This window comes from Pipra filicauda, unplaced genomic scaffold (genome assembly GCF_003945595.2).
Source record: "Pipra filicauda isolate LSUMZ 115617 unplaced genomic scaffold, ASM394559v2 scaffold8_size5757611_pilon, whole genome shotgun sequence".
In the NCBI taxonomy this organism is placed as follows: Eukaryota; Metazoa; Chordata; class Aves; order Passeriformes; family Pipridae; genus Pipra; species Pipra filicauda.
In genome coordinates, this window is record NW_024105087.1 from 3488773 (window position 1) to 3510307 (window position 21535).

Consider the following 21535-nt stretch of genomic DNA (forward strand, 5'->3'; position numbering starts at 1 on the left):
TCATCATGCAGGTTATTTATCAAATATCCCCTACTACAAAGTTTTGCTTCTCTTCCACTTTCTTCTTGCACTCTTCTCTCCGATAAACCACAGTTTGAGAGAAGGTTCTTTCATGTGTAACCTCTGGGTCAGTCATTCAGTGCTCTTTGGGGCTGGCATTTGAATCTGCACAAAAATCTTTACAGTTCATCGTACCTAATGTCATCACTAGTATAAGACCAGATGTCTGAAGTCGTCCTCACAGAAATAATTCTGCAGGAGCCTCAGCAGGGGTACAGGTTGCAAGGACTTTGTACCTTAAAAATTGTGCATTGATCTGCAGCATGATAGCAGCCTGCAGCGTCTCCCCACTAGAGTACCTTTTAAAATGCTTTTATGTTTCACATACTGAATATTCATAGAATGATAGTATGGTTTGGGTTAGAAGGGACTTTAAAGACTGTCTAGTTCCAACTGCCCTGCTGTGGGCAGTGACGCCACCCACTAGATCATGTTGCTCAGGTTGCCCCACCCAATAGACCTTGAACACCTCCGGGGATGGGGCATCCACAACTTCTCTGGGAAACCTGTGCCAGTGTCTTACCACCCTCTGAGTAAAGAACTTAAATATTATCCCAGGGACATTATCACCATTGTTGATGGGCTCAGCCTTGACCAGCAGTGGGTCTGTCTTTGAGCCCAGTGGCATTGGCTCCATCAGACATAAGGGAAGCTTCTGGCACCTTCTCATGGAGGTCATCCCTGTTTCCCCTCTGTTACCAGAACATTGCCACACAAACACAATACATCCCCTTTTTACTCTTTTCCATCAGTGTGATACATCTAGTTTGGATGACAGTTGTTCATATTTCTACTTCAGGCTGTAAGTTCATCTTTCCACAGGATCATTAGTTCAGATGTTTTATCAACTGCTTGTTTCTCTGGTGCTTTCCCTCCCTTATGCCCCGTTGTACTGATATGTATCTCAAACTACTGGACTTCATGATTTCAGCTGAGAGGTGTCACACATTGTGGTGCCTGAGTCTGACATCCTTCGTACAGGCCTTACCATCCAAAAATGATTATGTTAGCTTTTGCTTTAACATTTCAGCCCAGGCTCTGAGTGTGTGTTGTCTTTATTGTATTTGTCGGATTTATTGTTATTTCGCTACAAATTTTTTTTAGTTCCGTGTTTACTCTGAAAAGTTGTAGAATTGGGTTAAGAATTAAGAGGCTTTCAAAGTATCCTTGTCCTGAAGCAACTCTGCTGGGCATGAATAACAAAGCGATTGTTTTTCGGTCAAAATGAATCAGCTGACAGGAGCTTCTGTAAGGTTATATTTCTCCCGTCCAAGTTATACAAGAATTTAGGTTACTTCAAATCAGTGATTATAGGCTGAATTGACCTCTGAAATTACAGATCCTGTTGAACCTTGTGAGAAGATCAAAATATGCGAGATTCTGTGTTAGAGAGGATGTGTTTTGTCTGTGATTTGTACATATTTAGCATGACACTGGATTGATTAGATGATTTCCTGAAGCCACAATTTAGTTCTTCAGGGTCTGACTATGGAATTTTTTTTTTAAAAATACCATGTGCAGTAAGAAGCTGTGCTGGTATTTATCGTTGTCGATTCACGGTAATTCCAGACTAGATAGTGGTGGATATTTAAAGAAGCTATCACTCAATTGAAGATTTTTAGGAAATACTTGCAGTTTCATTTTTTAAATGTGTTTTTTCCTTATATGTCAGTCCATGATAATTATGTGTATAATGTTATTATTTTCATGTCTGTTGTTATTATTACACCTTGTACGGGCACAAGGTTTCTCAATAAATACCTCTAATATAAGTTGTACTGTGGCATAATGAACCATCACTTTTCTTTTTCAACATCTCATTACTTTCAGTATAAATCTTCTGGAAGGACCATAAATTAATAGCTGGTCTTAAGTAGCTTTTCTTTTACCTCAATGTGACAATTTAAGGGATAATAAGATTTTTTTTTTTTAGCTTTCTTAAAAAAAACACTCACTTTAGAAGTGAAAGACTTTGCTTTTTGCTTCTGATAATTAGAGTCCCAGATTAGACTAATCTGGACTTCCCATTTGATGTCTTTCACACTGCTCATTACATGTCTTCACTCAGCTTTCTTGCCTCTCTTCTGTCAATGCAGTGTCTTATTCCTACCCAATGACTTGCAGGAAATGGCTGAAGGAGCTCCACTGAACTCTTTCAGAAGTTTTGCCTTATATTTTGAGTTATGTTCTCTCTTTAACATCTGGCAAGTGTGAAATTTTGAAGTTCAGTGTTTTCACTGGGGCGTTGAGTATTCCCTTACACGGTTTCCTGCAAATCTGTTATTTTTCACCAGCAGAAATGCTGGGACGTAAGTGCTGGTCTTCAGCCTGCTTAGCTTTGTGTGAACCCCATGTGCCAAATTTGTAGTGTGTGCCCTGTGGTCGATGAAGTCTGTTTGCTGTGGTGACTGGGATAGCTGCTTCCAGAACTTCCCTACTGAGAGACTTGCAAACAAGCTGGGAAGGCAGTGAGGAAAAAATGACAGCCATGAGGTCAATCCCGCAGCTCTGGCAGTCAGCGTGTGAAAGGGTCCTGTGGTAGCATTGGTGATGATGCTTTGATAGTAATCTTGAATACTTCTAAGACGTTCTGTATTATTAAAGTGATGGTGGTGATGTTTATTAATGGTACTGCTAAGGGAAGGTAACGAGACACCTTTGGAGCCCTCTGGTAGAGGGCTTCGGGATCTCATGCTGTTATTTCCGAAAGAGCATGGTAACAGAGAACATCAGGAGGTCTCAGGAGAAATTAGGCAAGATAATGTGATTGCTGAAAAATTAACACAAGTTGCAGCTGTATGATAAAAGCTTTAAAAAGTTTCTCCAAACCATATAAAGTAAACAGAAAAACTAAAAGCAACTCCCCAGGCAGGACTGAAATAGATGCATTGTATCTGCTGAGTTTAGTGCTGTGTTATTCAGCATAATTTGAAAGTTACTTTAAAATTTATAGTTGTTTCTAAAAAATTCTTGAAAAATACCTTCAGATTCTGTTTCCTGAAAGTGCAAAAGTTCTGCTAAGTACAGTAGGTTTCCTTGTTTTCATGTGTTAATTCTGGTATTCTAAAAGCGTGCAAATGGCATTTGTCTTTGGATTTACAAAAACTCTAGATATTCAGAGTTTGAATTATTTAAACTCCCACAACACATGCACTTTTGCTTTTCAAGCTTGAGTTATAATTTAATTAAAAACTTCTGGTGCATCGCTAGCTATTTAAATATTAAAATGTTCCATGGATCACTTTCGATTATCTACCGTCATGAAATTCCTGAAGATGTCAGATTTTTAAGATTCCCAAAGTTGCACTTGGAATTGTCTGTTGATGCAAAGGGGACTGTGATAATTACATACATCCATTAGTATCAGCAGAGGAGATAAACTTTGGGGAGGCTTAATGGGCATGTCTCAGTGACAGCTAGCAAAGAACATTTGGCATGATTAAGGATGGATTTGAATGTACTTGAAAATATACTCTCATTATGGACGCCCAGTGGAAGTTGCACTACAAATGTTAAATTCCCCAGAAGAAGAGTTGTGTGGCAGGGAAGCTTTGAAATCCACTGTGGCCGTCATCCAAATTACTCTCTTCTCTTTGTGTCTTTCCGCTGTCAGATTCACTTTGTGATGCCCAACTTGGCTCCCTGCATCTTTGAAAAGAGGCAACCTGTTGGTTTCTGTGTTTCAGATTGTCCGAAGATACATCAAGGACTGGCTTGAAAGGAAGAAGCCTCCATTTGGTGCTATCAGCAGCTGTGTGCTCCTGATGATCATCTACACAACGTTCTGTGATACTTTTGCCAATCCAAATATCGACCTGGATAAATTTAGCTTGATCATAATAGTGTTCATAAGTAAGTTCAGCCTTAAAGCATCTCTTCTGTCTGTGTTTCGGGTTTGTAATGAGCTGTGTGCCCATGTGGAGCTGTGGGGCTACTGTCATGGGCATAGAGCTTGTCCTTTTAAAGCATCTAGTAAACCAGATTACCAGACTTCTGAGGGGCTGGATGCTTTTAGGGGATCAAGTAAGCATTCAGAAAAGGATGAACCCTGCTATTTAGGTGTGCCTGAGATTGCCCAGTGGTCCTTCCTTTCTAAACAGGTAAAGCATTACTTTGGAAAGATTTGGGTTTGAGCTATTACTCTGAAGCACTGTTATAATTTTCAAACAGTTCTTCCCTAGTATACTATAAACCTAGAAACTAGTTGCAAGCCTGAATGTGTTGATATGTTTCTGTTTCTGTGGATGAACGCATTGCTTACAGAGCTTGTTTTAGAAGCACTCTAGTCATTCAGCCTTAAATAACATACACATGAGAATAGCCTGCTGGTATCCTTGCCATCAGTTAAAAATACACTTGCAGATCACCACCTCCCAGGGAAAGGCAGTGGTATACAGCCACTGCCTCCTCTCCCAGTAGGGAATTCCCATCTCGCTTTAGACTGTCCAGAGACAGGAGTTTCAATTTGCATGGAGGAGAGGTAACTACAGTATACTTCAGTATAAATCACATCTCATACTCTAAAACTGTTAGATTTCAAGAAATCAGTGCATCACCTACTCTGAAGCGTGTTTGTTTGCACATGCTTCTACCTAATAAAAATAATTTATTGCTACAAATCCGACTTCCACTGAAGTCAGTAGAAAATTTGCCCTTTGTGCATCAGGTCTTAATTCTCTCCTCATTTTGGCAGTTTTTTTTGATTATAAAACACTATACATGTGTAAAATAGTACATGGGATTATAAATGGTGTTATATAAATACTTTATTCTGAAAGTGAAGAAGTAGGAAGCAATGCTATGGAGCTTTTTTTCAAAATGGATGAAATACTACTTTGAACAGGCACCTGAGAAGTACACATCCCAGATGCACTTAAATTGGTGCAGAGTTGTCAGCAAAAAAGGATGACAGAGAAATTTTCAACTCTGACTTAACATGCAGAGAAATTCAAAACTAAGTAATTTTATGTTACTGTGCTGACCACTACTTTGGAAAGAATTATTCTTTTTTAGTTAAAAAGATGTGTTCTTTCTTGAAAAGTTGGTGTAGAGTGTTGCTTCCATTGCCCTTTTTGGTCTTTATTGCTTTTCAAGACAACTCTGCGTTTGTGCCATGTGTAATTATATGTACCATTTGTCATGCAATGCTCTGAAAATCACTATGTATACATTTACATTGCCATTTTGCATAACTGGAATTTCTTAGTAAGAATATTAACATAAGCATTGAATCTATTTGGAAGATATTAGACAATTGGTTTTTTTTCCCTAAAATATTTATAAAACCAAAAACCGAGGAAGTTTTGGAGATGGATATGCACATTGTATTCTAGAAAAAGTTTCTGTATTGCCTTTGGATGTGTTGGCTGGATGCATGTATTGTGTTACACCAGGAAGTGAAATTAGCATGAGGAGTTTGAGATGAAATTTTTTAGTCTGCTGATTAATGTTTTTGTGTAATTTTTATATTACTATTCTAGCCACGGCATGTATGCACAAGGACTAATTGGTAGCAAAACATGTTTATTGTTTTACAGAATTATATGTATTAAGGGATTGGTTTTTTCTGTGCCTGTTAAACTAATGTACTTAGTTGCAGAAAAATTGTAATTCAGGAACAATGGTTTGCTTCCTTAGTTCTTGAAGGAAGAATTAAGTGCATGCTGAGGTGACATTTATACATTCTAGGAAATGTATTTAAGAGAATAGAAAATGTCACTGGTAATAGCTAAAATCCCTGCCACGTTTCCCAGTTGTAAACTGGGGTCAAAATCAAATGTATTGTCCTGACTTGCGCTATGTTATGGGATACCTTAGCCTTATTGCATTCACAAGTTTTGCAAGGGAAAGGGAGAGGACCCACTCTAGATTCTGCTGCAAGTAAAAGCCCTTCCCCCATAACCCACAAACACACAGAAAAGGTTGTGCAGGTCACAGGGTTTCTCCTCCAGTTCCGTGGGAGTTCCTGTGCTCTGGCGTGACGCTCAGCCTCTGCAGTCCCAGCTGCACAGCGGGGAAGCCACCGGCTTCTCCCCACGTCTCTGCAGTCCCAGGGTGGGCTCTGTGCATCCCACAGCACTTGTGGGTGTCAGGAGAGCTGGCAGAGAGGAGAGCCCCCCTCACAACACTCAGAACTATCCGCACTTACAAAGCTGACTGAGCTTGAACGAAAGCTGCTTTGTTTGATGTGCACTGCCCAGTTCAGGAATTAGCCTTTGTCTCAGAGAGAATTAAAATGTCTGTGATGATCTTCTCTTACCCTCGCCATGGATCATGATTAATATACCCAGGGTTGAGAGTATTTATTTTGATCGCATTTACACACTGTACTTCCTGCTGTAAGATAGAAAGTCTAAATAACCAGCATCCAGAGCATGTCTGACAGATTTTATGATGTCAACCAATTAAGCAAAGCTAGTGCAAAGAGATGTGCAGCATTGCACTAGTGACCTTTCCTGCCATCAAAAAAACTTGATTCAGAGGAGTTAGCCCAGGAAGAACAACATTAGCTCTGGTTTTCCTCCACGTAATGATACATATTGTTCTTCCAGACAGTTTTTAAAGGTTGTCTGTCATTGGATTTCTCTGGATAGACTTGGTCCAGCCTTGCTTCTGACCTGTACTATGGGGACAAAAGGCATGTACACAGCAATTGCAGTTGTGCTCTAATTTTAACTTGTTTCTCTTTCAGTATTTTCTGTTCAGATGAGCTTCATGTTTTTGACTTTCCTCTTCTCCACAAGGTAATTGAATGAGCTGAATAACAACCCTTGAATATTTCTTTTGTGTAATATCTTTAGTTTGGGTGATACAGTCTATGCAAATATGTAAAGGCAGGTTTCTGAATAGGGGTGACCTCATTTTGGTATTTCATATTGTTCTTACTGCATTTTCTCTGTTAGACTTTCGTAGGCTAAGAGAGCAGGACCTGAATTCTGTCCTTTCTCATGTGTTAATTACAGAGTTGTTAAATCTCAATCAATCACTGCTATACCTCATCCACTGAAAAAAATGGATTTGCACAGATGTCACTGAAGGTATAATTTGCCCTGCAGACATGCTGATGACATATGAGAGAGAGAACTCAGTTTGACTTTTTACATCTCAAGATACATTTGCTGGGCTGGCAATTCACTCTTCTCTGTATATGTCAAATTTGTTACATTTATGTGGTGATTCTTAAAAGACAGTTGTCCTGAGCTAATGTTTGGTAGAGCTATTTTTTTTTCCTTTTTAAATATCAATAAGGAAAGACTGTTGTACATTCACTTCTCAAAAAATAGTACTGTGAGAATGATATTAGCCAGTGGCTCAGTGCATCACTTGGGCTGTTTGGAGTCTCCACCATTGTTCTCTCACTTAGACTTACTGAAGTATTTGTCTTAGCTGCACTCTGATGAATGGAAAGTGCCACAATCCAGACATATGCTTTATATAAATTACACAATATCTGTAAGGGAGAATCACAAAGAAGAGTATGATGTCTTTAAGCTATTTGGGCTTTTTTAGTGCCACAAGAAAATTTTTCTGTGGCAAGATCATATCCTGGCCTTAAAAGGCATTTTTAAGTAACCTTTGAACTGCTAGACCTAACCTAGGGGGAAGTTATGTCCGATCTGTGAAATCTAAATTGTCATAAGTAGTAACCAAGTCAGTATGGGAGATATTTAGAATCTCACAAAATTACTCCTAATGTGGACCAAAGGGTGATCCATTGACTAGTTATATATCTCTCTCACTATGTCATTTTCCCACCCTTCCTGGCCTTAGTCCCAATGAGTTAACTCTTAGATGCAATTTTTCTCTGAAGTAGAAGCTAACTCCATATTCTAAGCAGTGCTCGTAGTGTAGACTCAATATGCTATCTAAACTGAGCATTTTTTAAATATCACATACTAGGAGAAGAAATTGTAAGTCATTCTCTCTCTTTTTTTTTTTTCTATGGAGTCAAGCTGGCTATTGCTGTGATACAGCATAACCTTGGCTCGAATAAAGTTGTGTCCTACACACCATGTGTTCAGAATTCCATTCCTTCATATGGGAGTGTATTCATTAGAGAGTTTACCACAACTGAGAAACAATTCTGCTTTAAAAAAATAAATCAAACATTACAGTTCATTTATGAGTAGAATTATTTCTGTCACTAGACCTGATCAAAGTGATGTGAACATGTATATAAATCCTCAAAGTAATATATTTGATCGATGTTGTTTTAAGAAGGTTTTTGTTATCAGAGGTTATTAAAACTCTTTTATTTTCTAGGAATAACTCTACTTTCACACCAGCAGACACAGTGGCTATCGTCTTCTGTTCCACACACAAATCCCTCACCCTGGGTAAGTCAGGAGATAAGCTTATGAGCAAAACATCAATAACATTCATACCTTGCTTTGTTGAAAAAAATAAGGTTTTAATTGCTGTTTTTTCTGCTTAAATGGTTTTGGTTTTAGTGTGACAAGTAATGCTAACAGTATGATACTAATAGTAGGATAATATTCTTGCACAGATAAAATAACTGCTTATTACAGGGCAGAGAACAGTCTTCTCAGCTGAGATTTTAGTGGTAATGGAGTAAGACCATCTTATTTGTGAAAGGTGGATTTTTCATTCTGTTTTTATTCTGTTCTGTTGCCTAATCCAATACTGATAAAATTTCAGATTTGTTACTGAAAAGACTGTAAGGTTTATCTGCCCAGTTTCACAACAACATCTTACACCTTAAACCTGAGATGTGTAAGTGAATATCAAAGGATATAGTGTAAATCACAAATCACAAATAGACAATACTCTTGCTTAACATGAGCAAAATGTATGTGTTTAAGTCTGCAGATATTTTGGATAGTTGTATTTCTTAGAATTCATTTCTCAAAACATCACTGAGATATTTGTCACTTATGACCCCTTAGTGATAATAAGATGTTCTGATGTATATTCACAGAACACTGTTAAATCAGGTACACTTACAGCCACTTGCTACTGGTTCATCCATTATGTTCAGTCAGTGAAACAACTGGACTATTTTTCAAAATACGAAAACAAACATTTGGTAAAGCATATATGACTCAATACATGCCTTTTCAAGACTGTATCTGTCAAAGAGGAACACACCTAGTGTCGATAACAAAGGTAAGAACTCAGCCTGAAGCAGAGGGAGAACAAGCTGGGACTTAGGCGAGATGTTTTCCAAGCCAGTTTGATATAGCGAAACTCGCCTCAGGGTTCTTTGCTTCAACCAGGCCTGAGCTGCAGAACTGTTAGCAAGTGCCTTTGAAAGTCTGTGAGAAGTGAAGGAGTTCCTGGAAGACAAGTCAAACATAATGCCTCTTTTTTCACGATGGAAACAAGGAGGGGATGAGGAAGTATAGATCAGTGAGTTTAACTTCATTGTGTAGAAAACTGCTGAACCAAATAATTAAATAATTATTATACCAGTATAGGAAGAACAGGAAAATGAGTAGCAGCCCCATAGCTTTGTCAAATGCATATCATACTAAACTAACCTAATTTCCTGTCACACAGGAACCCACTCTGTGGGTTGTAGAGAAGTAGCAAAAGTTGTATGACTTGAGAGTGTTACAGCTTTTGACATTTGCACAATGTTTTGGGCTCCACAATACAAAAATTATGTGGAATAACTGGAAAGAGATCAGAGGAGAGTGCCGTGAATGATCGTAGGCCTCAAAAATGTGAACCCAGAGGAAGATTGAAACAATTGGGATTGTTGAGAGAAGACAGCTGAAATACAGTAGTGATCTTCAAATGCATTAAAGGTTAATGCAAAGAAGGAAGAAAGTAACTCTGTCACAGTAGACTTTGTAAAGGGAGTGACTTGGTTAAAATGATGGTGATTTAAGTTAACCATCAGGGAAACCTGTCTAATGCAAAACAGTTTAGCTTTGGAATGTGTTGCCTATTGATGTCTTCAGTCTCCTATCATTGTAGAGAAGCCTCAGACAGAAATTAAATAGTTAGAGTCAATCCTGCCTTGGAGCAGAACACAGATTAAATGACATTAGATCTTTTTCAGCCAAACTGAAGCTTCCACTAATAAATGAGCTTGTATTCAGGACAGTTACACTTATATTTGTAGAAAGCAGCTGCACATGTAAGTCATAATGTGCTACTATGCTTGGTATTTGGAGGTTTATATAAACCTAGGACACAACTGTGATACTACAGAACAAAGACTGGAGATGCTGGTTGTGTTTAACAGCACACATGTTTAAATTTCCCCTTCCCTCCCCAGTGAAAACAGTTATATATATGCTCTGTTGAATATTACTGTAACTTGTCATGACACTAAGAAAATAAGCAGAAAACCTTTTTTAAAAATTCAAGTCCTGGAGGAGGCTTGCCATCACCCCGAAAAAGATGAGGACTGTTCATTTCTTTTACTCACCCTACCAAGCATTCTCATGCAGCCTGTCTTGACCTGAACTCTATGCACACAGCTGAGTCATTTCACTTTTCTTCTGTCATTATGCTCCATTTTTTATGTTTTTTTATTCCTTTAGAAGAACTTAGTTCATGATTCCTATCTCCCTTGACTTTCTGGCTCACATTTCCCCAATTCCGAGCTACTGCTCTCATTAGCATAGCCCCATGAGTCAGGTTTTGTATTTTGCACCTTTCTTTGCCCAAGTACACCAGCAAAAATACTTTGGCCACCTTGACTTCAAGGCGTCCTGCAGCTTCTCCCCAGCCATACATGCTTTTTTCCCTAATACAGATGTCTCATGACTAAGTGTGCAAGTTGAAGTGAAACAGGTAGATGTTGGAACGCAGCACTGCGGGGCTGTTTCTTGGCTACAGACCGTTCTGTTTGTCAGCTTCAGGATAGACTGCTTTACAGTCATCCTGGAAGAGGGATGGGGAAATGCTCCTTTTGGCAGTATCTAGGAGCCCATCCTTGGTAAACCTGAGGTCCCTGCCACTCTTGTATGCACCCCTACACCACGTGTGTGCTACGTAGGTGTGCCCACTGTGTATCGGATTCGAGCTGACTGGTTTTGGGACCATTGATATTTTACTCTGTTTGGTGTTAGTACCAGTTCCAGATAAGGTAGAGCTGTATGAGGACACATTTGTAGGAAAATAAGGAGGATCGAGTTTTACAAAGCTGCAGAGTGATGCGATGTGCCCCCGAGCTGATGATGTGAACAGGAATGTTAATCAAAGCAGAGGTAGCATTTTTTCCTTCACTGAAGGGTGGAAGCAGAGTAGATCTAATTTGTTTTTAAGGCTTAGCCATTTCTGAATGGCACTTAAATCTTTCCACAGAACACTCTTGTCCACCCTGATCTTAGCAGCAACAAGACAGACATAGGCATTTTGGCCCTTACTCTTTTGTTGTTCTGGCACATTTCTACTTGTCCCTAGGTGTTTACTATAAACCATGCAACAAGAGATGTTCTGTTTGCTTATAGTGGAGGGAGCTTTTCCCTCTCCCTCTGTCACTGCAATGCTTGAAAGCACAAACACGGCTCAGGGTCTCATTTCACATCCGTTGTGGAGCGTGGTAGTGTCTAAGTGACCGCCCAACACTCCTTCTTTCGCTTTGAAACTGATTTCTCTCAGCTTGGCAGGTGAAACTCCAATAGGTACGTCTGGCCCATTCCCTGGGGAGCTTAGAATGGCACAGACTAAAGTGGGAGAAGAGCTGACAGCTTTAAAGCTTTAGAAGTGGTAATAGGAGAGGCACGAGAAGACTTTTGTAAGTCACTTTCTCCCACACCATATTATGAAACCAACTAATTCCCATGCAGTGCATGCTCATGAGGCCAACTGCCACTTCCACTGTTGAATCCATGAATAAGTGCTTGCTCTGCACGGAGATGAGTGCTGTTCCCATATGCTGGGTTTTATTTTGTAGACAGAAGAGTTGACACACTTTTTGTCTCAAAGATCAGAGTGCAGGGCGTGTTTGTGTAAGGACAAATTACACAGGGTAGGTGCCTTTGTGTTCCTTAGTTAGGAACATAAGCCGTATTTCTGTGTGGAGGTGGGTGCTTTGGCAGGTTTTTGAACACAGGGCATCGCATATGCAGAAAAACTGATGTTTATTTGTATTTCACCTAATGAGTCGAGCAGGATATAAACTTAAAAGGAGCGAGGATAAATACAGTATCCACAATGCCCTCTGGCATTTTCACCCACACTTTGTTCTCTTTCTCTCCCTCTCCCTGCTCACATATATGCACAGTACATGTGAGCACACACATATGCGGACATTTGATGCATGGCTTTTATTAGTGCATTTGCCATTGATTGATTAGTACTTAGTATTAGTACTTCTTCTATTGATTGATTGCAGATGAAGTGACTATTTGACCTTTAATTATGAGCCTTGCTATTGAAAATGACATTGAGCTATGGCTTCACATAATCCATCTGGAAAGCCCGACATGATGCCATTCCCTGGAGTTCATTCAGTGAGAAAAGAAGAGGCCTCAAGGAAGTGCAAAGCTATCACTGTGGCTCATTTAAAAAATACTGCAGTTGTTGCTTGCACTTACACAAAAGTTGCAGCCAAATACAGAACATTATTTTATTTTTTTTCAGAGAGTGAATTTCTGGCTAGAAGTTACAACTCTAAAATACAGGATTGTCAAAAATGTATTCACTTTAATTCTTGGTATTTACTATGTAAAATTAGTTTATCAGCAAAAATCAGAGTATTGCTACCTATTTTGGCTATCACAAGGGCAAATATTAATACAGTAGATATGATGAACAGCAGATTGGTAAAACAAAACAGAACAAGAATAATAACCCCACCTTATAATAAGATCAGGGTATTGTTTGTGATGGAGAGTGTATTTTTCCTCATTTGGATTTAACGAAGTAGCAGTTCTTTCACCTTGGAATTCTGAAAGTGATGCAATCAAAGTTTCTAGGCTACGAAATACTTTCAGGAAAGAATAGAGTTCATTTTAGAAATAAAAGCCAAAACACTAACTTTCTTTTGTGTTGTTTTAATTTAATTCAGATTGATTTTTTTAAATACTCAGCTTCTTACTGCATGAGTAGACAACTGGTAGTATTTGAACAACTCTTAAAAGACCTGGTGTAGTGCACAAGTAGGTTCAGAGACAACTCAATTGTCTGTGAGGAGTTTACAGCCCGTACCTTCCCCCAGGCTCCCCAGCTGCACAGTGTGACAGGGTGCATCATGCTCACATATAGCTCCAATCTGCTCACAGTTACCTGTAGTTTGCTCATGCTTTCTACAGATAGCTCCGTATAAAATTTTTCAGGATAAATAATATATTGAAATGCTGTACTAATCAAGTGTGGGCTCTTCTTATTGTGTTGTGATAATCACCTTTCACCTTTAAATAGAAAAATGCCAAAATGTTCTAACTCATGTTAAGATAAAAGGTGGATAATGTTGATTTTAAAAAGGAGGCATCTCTTAATAATTCTGTAATAAAAAGTGAGTTGGCAGATCGGATACATTGCCCTGAGTATTCAGGCTATTCTCTGGTATTCTTGAAATATGGCAGTTTTTCTCTGCTCTTGGCAGAGAACTGTCCTCTAAGGCAGTTATTCATCAAGGTACTAATTGTGACAAGCTATAAAAGTGTGAATAGTTCCTCTGACTTTTACATAAAGCTATAGAAAATAGTCACGGTTATTGCTCTCTGAAAGTTTTCAAGAGTAAGACTCTTGATGCTGTCTTTTACTTTCAGAGCTTTCCTATGAGTGTTGAACAGCAGACATTATTGCTGGCATCCTGTTGTATTTCTTGGTGTTACTAGTGCTTGAGTTTGCATATTGTATCTTTTACAGACTTTTAGTCTCATTGCTTCCCCAGATGTCTGATAGGGTGTTGTATGTAAAAATGATCCGGCTACTCCTCTGCCTAGAACTGGTGGGTGCTGGCCCTTGGGGCAGAAGGGAGGCTGATGGGAGGGATATGCTTCAAAAAATTAGTGTCTTCTGAAGGCTGTGTCTGTACCCCTCACCACTGCCAGAGAGATATTCTCCCATTCCTGCTTCTGGGATCCCGCAGAATTGGGCTTAGTGACTTAGTTTTGATACAGGGATTCTTTGGGCCAATATGAAAACTTTTTGTCATCACTTCAGTCTTTGCCCAGCATTTGCCTGTGAGGAGCAGCAAGTGATTGGCTGGGCTTTTTCCTCAGCTCTGTAATTCCCCTCTCTGTCTCTGGAATATAAGAACCCAGGGATTTGTGTTACATGAGATATACAGTGGAGAGAGCAAAAGCAAAAGCACCTGGATCTACTGCACTTTCTCTCTCTTTCTTTTGCAGGACAGCTTGAGGACAGGTGGATCACATTTCCTAGCTCAGCAGTCTTCTAGAACCAACATTTGGTTATTACCAAACAGTATTATTATTTAGGTTATTACCAAGTAATTGCTATGTCTTCTTTCTCAGTAGACCCCAAATAATACCTGGGAAATGTTATTACCTTTTTTCAATACAGCTGCAAACCCATGGTTTTATATATATAGTTTACTCAATATATATAGAAATGTTTGTATATATATCAGAATATAAGCAAACTGAAATACATACAGAGGATTTCTGTAACTTGGAATAGGGTGAGTGTTCTGCACAGACAAATCTGCTCTGAGCTGAGATACCATCTTCATGTGTAAACATTTCTGTAATACTTAATCCACCACTTACTTGGAGGGGGCTGTTTTCACAAGAAGTCAAACTGGCCATTTGGAGTAGGCTGGGGTTGCTGGGGTAGATGCTCTGTGCCAGAGCATCTCTAATATTTTCCTTTATTACTTATACGTGGCTGGCCCCACATGACATTTGCCTCTTTCAGACCAGAGCATCCCTAGAGGCTGTACTTTCAGGAGGGAAATGTGCTGGCAGGCCAGTCTGGAAGCAGGAAATGGCATAGTCCAGTGAGTTATAGTGGCATAGAATACCTGACTCTCCTTTGGTTTTTAACCACAAATATCACAGTCTAGTATATCTAATCTGTTGCAGTTTACTCAATTTTGACCTCTCTGTGATTCAAGAAGGGGAAATACTGGAGTAAATTAGGGAATCTCCTTTCTTTTCTGACCTGAAACATATGTTTCTTTGATTAGACTTAGAATGTGGCAAGAAATTCTGTACCAGCTCCCAGGGCTTCCTTTTCATCTGTATAGGTTTTTTATTAATATTTAGAAAGTTTGCCTCCAGCAGTACTAAAATGTGCATCAGAGGACAACAGTTGTTTACTGTGTTTGAACTGAAGAATCTCACCCAGGAGATCTCATTCACTTGAAGTTTACATCTCTCAATCTCGACTTGCAGAAAGAGATCGATGAATAACAATTGTCGTTTCAGAGTTGCACCTCTCCAATTATTTATTTGGTTGTGTGTCTTTCCAGATGTACACATAATTGGATCAGACACTAAAAACCAGATTGCAGGTTTTTAATGACAGCAAGCTCATACCTCTTTATAATGAAATAAAAAAAAATAAACACACATATCCATCTGTAAAATGATAATGACACAAGAGCTCTCCCTCCCTACCAAAACCAGTTAAAGTTAATTTATCTACTTTAAGAAACTACATTATATTCAGCAGACAGCTGACAGGTTACCCTTGGGAAGATCCATGTTTGGACATGACTCAAGATATTTTTTTTTTACCTCAAGCTGGCAGAGGCTACAAGTGTCACCCATACTAAAGCTGCCGAGTATTGAAGATGATGTTGAGTCTCCCTGAGAGAGTTGCATCTACATTTGCTGCTCTCAGTGCACCTTCTGGCAACCAGTCTGAGCTGCTGACTCCAGACACTTCCAAAGCAGTGGGTGCGAAGATGTGAAAAATCAACAGCAGGGGCAAAATTTAGAAATCTCCTGTTACAGGACAGTTTGGTAGTCTGCAAGAGGGATCCACCTCTAAAAGCTGCCATGACCACTGCAAGCATGTAACACTTGTCTGCAGAGTTTTAGAATAGGAAATAATATCCCTCAGTGTTTTTAGGTAGGGAGCTGTTTTCCCAAAACGCCTTCCCTAATGGAGCATTAAGCTTTTCTGGCCTCTTATCTCCTTTTCTTGGCCACAGAAATCAGATGAAGAAAGGAAAAATTATGCTGGTATTCCTAACAAATGTTTTTTTCTTTAGGAAAAGAAATGTTTTCCCTGTTTATCATTTATAATGAATTTGTGTTTCATGTTTTCCTTTGCATCAAGGTTTCAGGTGGAAAAAAGCTTTAAAAAAATGTAATTACAAGATACTATGAAACAGGTTGTCCCTGCTTACAAATATAATAAGAACAACTATAAAGCATGTTTTTACTGGCTTTTTTAACAATATGTTTAAATAAAATCCATACAACCAAAACTTTAATGCTGAGAAATCTTAGCCTCAGCTCTGTGTGGAGAGGGCAGTAATGTTCAAGGAAATAATCAAATTAATGTTATCTCAACTTCATGTTTTTAGGACACTTGTCAATCTTTGTCCAGAATTCCTTTCATTAGTAGTTCTCACCTATTAAACCTTCAAAAAATGTTGGCTACAAGAATTATAGAGAGAAAGGAAGGAAGTGTTTAAATTCTGTTCATTTGAACTTTGATAGTCAATTTGTAATTTACCTTGTGCCTTGAGTAAGTGATGTGTATGAAGAGTGAGCTGATATCCAACCAGTAATAAAAGCATTGAAGTATCAGCTTGCAACATTGCTATGCCCACATTGTGATGCCAAATTAAGGGTAAGTCACATATAAAATATGACTTACAATGTTTCAAATAATTCTTGAATTCCCTGTTAACTATTTGCTACTACCATCATATTGTCAGACAGGTGGAGGTGTTTGGAGTCTGAGGCACTAGTCTTCAGTTGTTGGTGTTAAATGTTTCATTGTTAGCAGCTGGTAAGATTGCCTATGTTGTTCATTAAACATCACTTCCAATCTGAGTGCAGCCTTTGAAAACCCAGAAATAGACAAACTCTACCTTCTTTCTTTTCCTCCCAGCTTTTACAATTTTATTTACTTAAAACTTTGATAGTATCAAGATGTGCTGTTCCCTAGTAACTGTACTAGGGAAGTTGCACTTGAATTACTGATCTCTGTGATGAATATAGTGAGCCAGTTACCCGAAGAAAAAGAATTAGTGAAAGCATTCAAAGCATATTAGGTTCTCCTTCTTCACTTGAATGTTAGACCAGTCCAGTTTCGTATAACATAGTGTAAATTCTTGCATCCCAGCATAACTATGGCCAATATATGACCACATCACTGATTCGGTGCAGAGCCTTCCCAATAATTCTAGTCCTGCAAAAGAGGTAAATCACTTAATGTAATGCGAGGCCATGATGGATATTCAGATAAATCATTATTCTTTCCCAAGGAGAAGGATGAAGGTGAAAATGTTTTTGAAGATCAGGGTCCATGCAGACCTTCAGACTGAGCTGGGACAAGCCTCCATTTTGCAGTTTTCCCCTGCATTTCTTCCAGACTCCCTTAATGTCTCACAGTCCCTTGTGAAATCTCCCCCTCAGACGTTTGTTTTTACCACTTTGTGAGCGTGTTTTTTGCTTTCCATTACACTTGTCACTGACCTGAAATATGAAAATGTACTGAAAAAAAAACTCTTTATTCCCTGAAAACATTTTAAGCACAAGTCTTCCTACAGCATGTATGAGGGCAAAAAGACACAGTTTTCCCTCTACTGTAATGGATTTCCTGTTACATTGGAAGGTACTTTCTTTGGTTGAAATGGGAATACTCAGTAGCAAGCAAATACTTGTATTGTTATGTGTTATCAAATATTATTCAGCTATTCCCATACCTGAAAGAAACTGGTCCTGAGGGAAGCACATTCAACTTGAATTCAGGGCATGCCTTGGGGAGGGCATAGATGAAGGAAAAAGAATCCATAATAAGTTAATCTGTCAAAAGCATCTTCTCCTGTCATGATCTCAGTATGTCGTAACAGAGTCTGAATGGGGGCAAGGAACATCATCTATCCCTCTTTAGCCTTCACTGAGGGCAGGAATAGTGTATGAACTTCTGTCTTCTTAAAACTAACCATAGCAATGATTCGTCTGGGAAGAAACAGGAAAGCCCTTAAGAAAGTGTTAGAATGAGATTAGCAGCAACTTGCTGTTCTGGTAGCTCTCTGCATGAACAACTTTTTTCTGATCCTCTAAACTGGACTTTGCCTGAACCTCACCACGCTTTCCCACCATGCAGTCACTGGGCTGCATGCAGTGCTATTCTGAAACTTGACAGTAAAATTTCAGGTGCTTATTTGGCACTCTCTTTGCATCCTAAGTTCAGAACCCCCCTGCTCTGGCAGCTCAGAGGCAGTTTAATGCAATATATGCCCCTCTTTACAGGCCTTTTCTTAGTTGAAAAAAGAAAGAGCTATTTGACCAATAACGTTTTCTTCACATCTACCCCTGAGAGGATCCTCCAGAAACAGAGTAGCATGGAGAGCATCAGAGAAGCTGCCATCATACACTTGATTCATTTTGTATATTGCACTTGAAGATTGTGGCAATTGAGAGTTCTGAAATGCATAGATGAGTAGAAGGAAGAGGTAAAAATCCAGAGGCTAAGGCTTTTCTTCCAAGTGTTTCCACTGCCTCTCTGTGAGGGTTCTTTGGCGTTCTGATTCCTGAATGCTGGGTGGTTCCACAGCCCTAGTGATGACCTCTTTGCTTTGCCCCAAATCTCTTTTCCTGAGAACAAATGCTGCAGCATTTTGTGTTGTGGAATGTGTGTCAGTAATGTAAGCAGTAAAGTTTTAGGATAAATTGTTATGAAGACACTGAAGAGAAAAAACCTATACAGTGAAGTATGTAAGTAGAGCATCTAGCAATAATTCTGCTTTGGGTGTGAGAGATAATGGCCTGTGTTTCAGTGGTAATAAAAATGTTCTATTAAGTTCTCTGAACCCATTGCAATGTGATAGAAAACAGCAAATGATGAAACAGTGCTTTAAGGGGAGCTTACACATCCAGTGAGCATAAAATAAACATATTAAAATAGAAAAAAAAACCCCTGATTTCCAGTACTTATTGTTTTATCGCTTCCATCATGGGTATAGGATAAAAGAAAACTCTTACTTGCTTGTTAGAAGAAGAAAGCTCCTACTTGAAGTTCTTACTTGGCAGATGTCAGTTGAAAGCTCTGCTAAGGAATATGCTGCAATGTCAAACTCTGTTGGGTAATTTTAGACAAATGTGTCATGTGTGACATGGAAATATGGCATGCTGTACATTAGTGATTTCCCAAGTGTTTGGATCAGGTAGTAATGTGCTGAGAAAGTGCTCTTTATCTCTCCACACTGTGTACTTGTATAGCAGTGGGGAAAGGCTTTTGGTAGAAATTACTTTAGTCAGAAAAAGAATCCATTTACAATATGTGCCTTCTAACATCTTTCAGACAATGCATTGTATTAAAGAGGCATTTTTTGATTAATGTTTTATAAACATTTTTCAGCATGACAGCTTAAAGTCCCTGTAAAATTGTAAATGCGTGCATAGTGCTCACTTCCATAAAGTCAAATGCCATCTCATAAAGTCTAGTTGGATCCTGTCAGTGACAGTGACACAGAATCAGTACCTTGGAGCATTAAAATTAATTTGCTTCATTTATATTACTGCAGTGATAGCTAGATGAAAAGAGTCCTATATTTAAATTATCTTAAAAATACCTTCAAATATTTTAGGGTTTTTTATTATTATTATTTTACAGTTAACTAAATGTAGTGAAGTGCAGCATAATATTTTCATGGGCCTTTTAAGAAGGTGACTACGAAATGGGAAAGTAGCAAAGGGGAAAGGGGTGGATGTGGGAGGCTATACTGTGTGCAAAGCTGGAGGAAGGATTAAATGGCTCTCAGTTGTGCAGGCTACTAAAGAAACAGTGGCCTTTGGCCAGGGCTGATACACCACAGCCTTGGAGCCAAACTGGAACACCCTGGAGCAATGGAGAACAAAGAGGGCTTTCCTGTACTGGACTGTAAGAACAGTCCTCTCACTCTTCCTTGCCCTGGCTGAAGGTCACGGGTACACAGTGTTTCTCTTGCTAGTTGTTCCTCAGGTTTGCAAAGTGCTTATGTGAAAGAAAGAGCTGAGTGACTATGCAAACAGGGAGAAAAATGAAATGTACTCTGTATCTTCTCTTGGCTGCAGTGGGACTGTGATGTCAGTGCCCGCTGCCTTTAGTGGAGCTTAGTGATTTTAGTGGAAGCACCCAAAATTTACACTGCTGCAATGATCTGAATCAAAGGTCTTGGGAAGCAAACTCGAGGAGGCTGGAAACATGGGAGTGGAGAACAGGAGGGAAAAGGAGGAAGGAAGAAAATACAAATGGAAAAAGAGCCAAAGAGCAATGAGGAAGATGGGAACATGCACTGGTAGGAGAAACAGCCAGGCAAAGGGGAAGAGGGAAATTTGGGTTAAAAATGCTTTTGTTTGAAAGGGATATCTATGGAATGATCTCTATGTTTCCTCCCTTCTGCTACAGCTGTCTGTATTCCTGGTCAGGTGAGGTGCTGCTTTCTAATCCATCTGGATACCACATTCCTTCTTTCTTTGGAGGAGGATGGAATACAAACCTTACTCATGCCTGTCATGATGTTTGGTCAGCTCTGATCCAAGAGATGGACACACATTCATGCAATAAAGCTCTTTAAAAGATTTTGGCAACTCAATAGCTTGTTAAACCCCAATTTGAGCAAAGCTGCCCAACTTGGCACCAAACCATAGAAAAAAACTTCGTCATTCAGGTCTCATGATATGTTGTGAGAGTCTTTGGCAGAGGAGTTGAATTAGGCTGCTGGAAGCCTGAAACTTCCTAAACCACAGCAGCATGAATGGGTGTTTGTGGCATGAGCCTTCAGACCATGGCAGCAGTCCTAAACTTAAGGAAATGATTATCTGGAAACTGATAATGCCAGTGTTCCTCCTCCAGTGCCAATCAAGATGAAGACCCACAGAAGTCAGTCCACTTACCCTGAAATGCAGATAAGTGAAAACAAAATCCTTACAGGCATTGTTCTTTATACATGTGAATGCAGCCTTAATGCTCCAGATGGCAAATAAATACCTGAGTAATATTGGGGCGTGGGGAGAGGGAGTAGCTGCCATGTACTTTTGAGGAAGCTGAAGCCTAAAGTAGTGGTCTGGGTTTTTTAATATATGTAACTTGATCTTGTGCAGAATTTTACTTGCCTTGGACTCAGTGTAGCTATCACGCTCCATTGGCACTGGAAGCAATATGCTATAAAAGATGAGGAAAAGAGCAGTGAACAGACCAAAATAAAGATAACCATTTTGCTTAGCACCTTCATTCCTGAAAGATTTAAACAAATTTCATTTATTCTGTTAGTTCTGTCATAGCCACGCCTGCTCATGTTACTCCTGTTCCAGTCAGTGTTTTTGTTATAGCTACTCCTAGTGCTAGTTCATAATCTCAGCTTGAAAATGCATAATGGGCTAAGATTCAGCATACAACATCAGCCCAAGCATTACAATGT

At 39.2% G+C, this 21535-nt stretch overlaps 1 protein-coding gene across 3 annotated transcripts in view; it reads left to right on the plus strand.

Moving 5' to 3' along the window:
* Positions 1-21535, plus strand: part of SLC10A7 (solute carrier family 10 member 7) — a 147967-nt gene that overhangs the window by 116334 nt on the left and 10098 nt on the right. For all 3 annotated transcript variants that reach the window (XM_039391062.1, XM_027721094.2, XM_027721096.2), the window contains 3 exons: positions 3747-3912; positions 6752-6803; positions 8323-8396. In XM_039391062.1, coding sequence (XP_039246996.1) covers positions 3747-3912; positions 6752-6803; positions 8323-8396 — 292 coding nt within the window. The remainder of the gene's footprint in view (positions 1-3746; positions 3913-6751; positions 6804-8322; positions 8397-21535) is intronic.